Source organism: Acanthisitta chloris, unplaced genomic scaffold (assembly GCF_000695815.1).
Source record: "Acanthisitta chloris isolate BGI_N310 unplaced genomic scaffold, ASM69581v1 scaffold24385, whole genome shotgun sequence".
Classification (NCBI taxonomy): domain Eukaryota; kingdom Metazoa; phylum Chordata; class Aves; order Passeriformes; family Acanthisittidae; genus Acanthisitta; species Acanthisitta chloris.
Window position 1 is genome coordinate 18,744 of NW_008672464.1, and position 5,228 is coordinate 23,971.

The following is a 5,228-nucleotide window of genomic DNA, read 5'->3' on the forward strand; positions in this document are numbered from 1 at the left end:
TGTGGGTGTGTGGGCTGGGGGGCTGTCAGCATGCTCTGCATGCTGGGACCCCTTGGGTTCACCTGCAAACAGCCAAAGGACTCAGCTCCTGGCTCTACCAGGAGTGGGTGAATGTGAGTGGATTTGTACTACCAAAATCCCCCTTCCTGGGCCAAGTCCTGCCCTGGGGAAGGCAGGGGGTGAGATGCATGCCAGGTGTGAGGGTTTCCTGATGCCTGGGGAATGCTGGCCCCGCGAAGGAATTGCACAGGGGCATTGCTCATCTCTCCCAAGAGCCTCCCATGAAGCATCAGGATATGGATCTGGCCCTTTGTCCCCATACCCCAAGCTCAGATCAGTATCTCTGCATTGGCAGAAGTCTCTGGTTCCCACCAAAACTTGCCCCTGGCTGGCTGTGACCATGGCCAATATGAAGGGTATCTCTCTGACTCAGTTTCCCCACTTGGAAAATGGGTGCAGCAGCACCCACCCCACTCTGTTGTGCTCTGCAAGCCCCCAGGTGGTTTTATTCAACACTGGGGATGTCCCAACAAGTTTTGCAGCTTCTCCTTACCCAGTATTTACTTGGATGATGATCCTGGCAGCTGGCCCCAGCCGTCCCTCCCAGGGACCCAGCCCTTCCTGCTGCCCTCCCGTGTTGGATGCTACAGGGCATCCCCTGAGCATCCCACCAAGGCTCCTGATCCATCGGTCACACATCTCGTGGCAAGCAGGGAGGGAAGTGTCGGCAGCTCAGGGAATGCCAGGCTTAGGACCCTGCACACTCTGGGGCTTCCCAGCTTTTTCCTGGAGCTGCTGAACTGGGAGGGGCCGAGCTGGCGGCTCCCCATAAACCTGGCGGTGTAGCCCACGTCCCGGGCAGATGTTGGGACTGCCTTGGAGCAGAGGTTGGGAAAAGCAGAGGGCGGCTCTTGCCCTGAGAGTGAGGAGGAGAGTTCGGCACCCCTGGGCTTGAACTTTAGCACCCTCTTCCGCAGGAGTCTAAAGAGAAGGATCATCGTATCCCGAGCAAACCGTCCGGACAGCTGGGCAGGCGCAGGGCTGGAGCAGAGCAGAAGCCAGCGACTTTCTCTGAAGAGGATTTTATGGGGCTTTTCCTAAGGAAGCCAGGAAGTGTTTCCAGTGCTCGGGACGCTGGTGAGCAGCTCGGGGCTGCCGTCAGACCCTGCAAGGAGTCTGTCCTGCCGTGCAGATGTGTTTGATTGGAGCGGCGCGAGGGTTATTTTCTTTTGACTGAAGGCAACCCAGCCCCGGCGGATTAAGCTCTTTGTGTGCACACGAGTGTGCCTTCATGGGAGCTGCTCCTGCAAAACCAGCTGCAGGAGTTGAGGAGACCATCCCCTAGTTCAGGGGGCTCTCCTGGAGGAGGGGGAGACCTCCTTTTCTGTGGCTCTGAGACGATGCTGGGACAGTAACTCCCTTGGCAGGCAGCACAGCGTGCTCCAGGATGGCTGTCTATGCCCTCACAGGCTTCTCACTCGTCAGCCTGCTCAGCTTTGGCTATTTATCCTGGGACTGGATGAAGCCCAGTTTGGTGGCTGATGTGGCCACGGACCCCATGGAGAAATCACTGCCGCCCACATTTGCCAGGCCACCCCACATCATCTTCATTCTGACTGATGACCAGGGCTACCATGACGTTGGGTATCACGGCTCAGATATCCAGACGCCAACACTGGACAGGTTGGCAGCAGAGGGAGTGAAGCTGGAGAACTACTACATCCAGCCCATCTGCACCCCGTCCCGGAGCCAGCTGATAACTGGCAGGTAAGCCAGTGCCTGCTCACACCCCACTCATGTCCCTGCTTTGGTCCCTTGCACAGCTCTGAGGGGCTTAACCCCAGCTTGCTGCTAGATTGGTGCCCTGGTGTGTTGCCACATGATGGAGATCCTCCAGCAGATCTGGATTCCTCTAGAAGGGTCCTTGGGTGAACAGCTGATTTTCACACAGGATAAATAGTGGCACATGGCAAGGCTGAAAATGTGGATGCTGTTGGGTAATGGATGTGACTTTGGGAGTGGGTGATCTCTGGTCATGAAATGCTTCGGTGCCAGGCAAGGAGCTGTGTCCCTAGGTAGTCCCATGTGTTGGCCACACCAGCCCACGGGAATTTGCTATGGGGTCAAAGGATCATTCTTCCCTGCATTTTTGAGTCCCTTGGTCCATGCTTTCCCTGCATGTGTATTCAGTGCTGCACAGTCCAGGACAGGCTGGATGCTGGATGCTACCACCACCCTCTGCAGTGGTAGCACAGTCAGGCCTCCCCTTATTCTAGGCCATTCTGCCTCCTAGGCTAGGACAGGTGGGGATTTCCCTGGAGCACTGCTGGGTGGTCATCATTCACTGCAGGAGGCAGATCCCACTAGAGTATCTGCTGAGGAGTGGGCCCCAGGGAGGTGCCCACAGATGTGGTCACCTACTGTCTGGGGGTGGGTTGAGCCTTCTGGGGTCCAGGCAAAAGCCTCTCTTCTCTCCTGATGGCTCTTGAAAGGTCCCAGGCATCTCCAGGGTATGCAAAGCAAGGGAGGACAGGGATGATGGGTATATCCAGGTGGGACACTGCAAGCCTGTTTGCTTGTGCTGCCCAGCCCTGACACAGCCCAGCCACATCCCTGGGCTGGAAGCAGCGGGGACAACTTCTGGTAGCACCCGTGTGAGATGTCTGCTGAGCCCCTCTCTGTGTTTTTTGCATCTGCTTTTGGTACTTGTGGATGGATGGATGAGGAGCTCCCTGTCTCTGCCTGGAGCTTGCATTGTGGGTCTTGGTTGGGTGACATGGAGATCCGCATGTCTTTTGGGCCTCCAGCACATAAAGTACCATCACATCCTCACTCAGCCCTGCTCCCCATCACCGTTGATTCCTCCTGGCTCTTCCCAACAGGTACCAGATCCACACAGGGCTGCAGCACTCCATCATCCGCCCTCGGCAGCCCAACTGCCTGCCCCTCGACCAGGTCACCCTGCCACAGAAGCTACAGGAAGCTGGATACTCCACACACATGGTGGGTAAGTGGCACCTTGGCTTCTACAAGAAGGAGTGCCTGCCCACCCGCCGGGGCTTCGACACCTTCCTGGGCTCCCTGACAGGCAATGTGGACTACTACACTTATGACAACTGTGATGGGCCAGGGGTCTGTGGCTACGACCTGCACGAAGGGGAGGACGTGGCTTGGGACCAGAGTGGGAAGTACTCCACCTTCCTCTATGCCCAGCGTGTCAGCAAGATTCTGGCATCCCACAGCCCCAAAGAGCCCATCTTCATCTATGTGGCCTTCCAAGCAGTCCACACACCTCTGCAGTCGCCTAAGGAGTACATCTACCGCTACCGCTCCATGGGCAATGTTGCTCGCCGCAAATATGCTGCCATGGTGACCTGCATGGACGAGGCGGTGAAGAACATCACCTGGGCCCTCAAGAAGTATGGTTATTATGACAACAGTGTGATCGTGTTCTCCACTGACAACGGTGGGCAGACCTTCTCTGGGGGAAGCAACTGGCCACTACGGGGCCGCAAAGGGACATACTGGGAAGGAGGAGTCCGTGGCATTGGTTTTGTCCACAGTCCCCTAATCAAGCGCAAGCGTCGGACAAGCTGGGCACTGGTTCACATCACAGACTGGTACCCGACTCTGGTCAGCCTGGCCAGGGGCAACCTGAGCAATGTCCCAGACTTGGATGGCTACAATGTGTGGCCTGCCATCAGTGAGGGCAAGGAGTCACCACGCACCGAAATTCTGCACAACATTGACCCCTTGTACAACCACGCCAAGTATGGCTCCTTGGAGGATGGTTTTGGCATCTGGAACACAGCTGTGCAAGCTTCCATCCGGGTTGGGGAGTGGAAGCTCCTCACTGGTGACCCAGGATACAGCGACTGGATCCCCCCACAGACCCTGACCAACTTCCCGGGCAGCTGGTGGAACCTGGAGCGTCTCACTGATGGCCTGAGGAAGTCTGTGTGGCTCTTTAACATCACTGCTGACCCCTATGAGCGCTATGACCTCTCAGACCAGCGCCCAGATGTGGTCAGGACCCTCTTGATGAGGTTGGTGCACTACAACCGGACAGCCATCCCGGTGCGGTACCCTGCGGAGAACCCCCGGGCTCACCCGGACTTCAACGGCGGCGCCTGGGGACCTTGGGCCAGTGAGGATGAAGGGGAAGAGTGGGAAGGTGGTCGGGAGCCCCTGAAAAGTAGGAACAAGAAGAAGAAGTGCAAGATCTGCAAGCTGCGCTCTTTCTTCCGCAAGCTGAACACCAGGCTCATGTCCAATCGCATCTGATGGGAATCTCCCCCAGCATCAGGAGACCCCCTAGCGTCGACCCATCCTGGACAAGGTGGAGCTCTGGACTGCAGTGCCATGGAGTGGGAGCCAGAGAGAAGGACAGATGGAGAGGTCTCCAGCACTCTCTTGCTTTTCCTTGCTCCAGGGTTCACCCCAAAACACCTCCTCTCTGTCTGGAGCAGTGGCTGCAGGGAGGTGGTTCTGGTGGGAGAGGAAGGTGATGTGGGCTCTGCCACAGTGCTTGGCAGTGGTGTACAAGTCTGCTGAGCTGAGCTGGCCTGTACACAGCCCTTTCCAAAGAGAGAGACTCTTCCCTCAAGGACTCTGCAGGCAATCATAAGCTTTAAGTTTTGGCCATTGCAAGGGCAGGAAGAAGCACGGGAGGCTCTGCCTGCAGGTTGACCCTCTCTGTTTCCCTGTATTTACGTGCTCCTGGCTTTCAGCCTGCTCCCAGGCAGCTGCCACCACTGCTCTTGCTCTGTGAACTCAACGACCTCCCCAAAACCCAAGATCACAGTGTTTCCCTCTTATACTTCTTTGTGGAAGAATGGATTCCTGACCATGGATGTCAGACCTGAGACTGACGTGGCTGTACTCAGCCATGCTGCTACAGGGACCTCAAGTGGAACTATGGCTTCCCCTCTCCACTGGCTTGTGGGGCCAAGAGAGTCCTGATGAGGAGCTGTGGCTGCTGGAGTCATGATTGGATGTGCTCGGAGGACAGGTGGTTCTCTATTGCCCTGCATTTGGAAGGCAGGTTTTCCACTGGCTCTGGTGGAGTTTACATGGATCAGTCACCCAGCAGACACTTTCACTCACAGTTCCTCCTGTCTGGACACCCCACGTGCTTGGCCCCATCTTCCTCCCCATGCATTCTACGCATCTAACCAGCCAACCACCCCTGGCTGTCCCTTCTCAGCGCTGAGACCATACCTATGCCC

The 5,228-nt window shown here is 56.9% G+C and overlaps 1 protein-coding gene across 1 annotated transcript; it reads left to right on the forward strand.

Annotated features, from left to right (window-relative positions):
- The first annotated feature begins 1,447 nt into the window (after positions 1-1,447).
- On the forward strand, positions 1,448-4,284 carry ARSI (arylsulfatase family, member I). The gene is made up of 2 exons (XM_009074541.1): positions 1,448-1,767; positions 2,883-4,284. Exons 1-2 carry the CDS (start codon positions 1,448-1,450, stop codon positions 4,282-4,284), a joined length of 1,722 nt encoding a protein of 573 aa, XP_009072789.1.
- Positions 4,285-5,228: the final 944 nt, after the last annotated feature.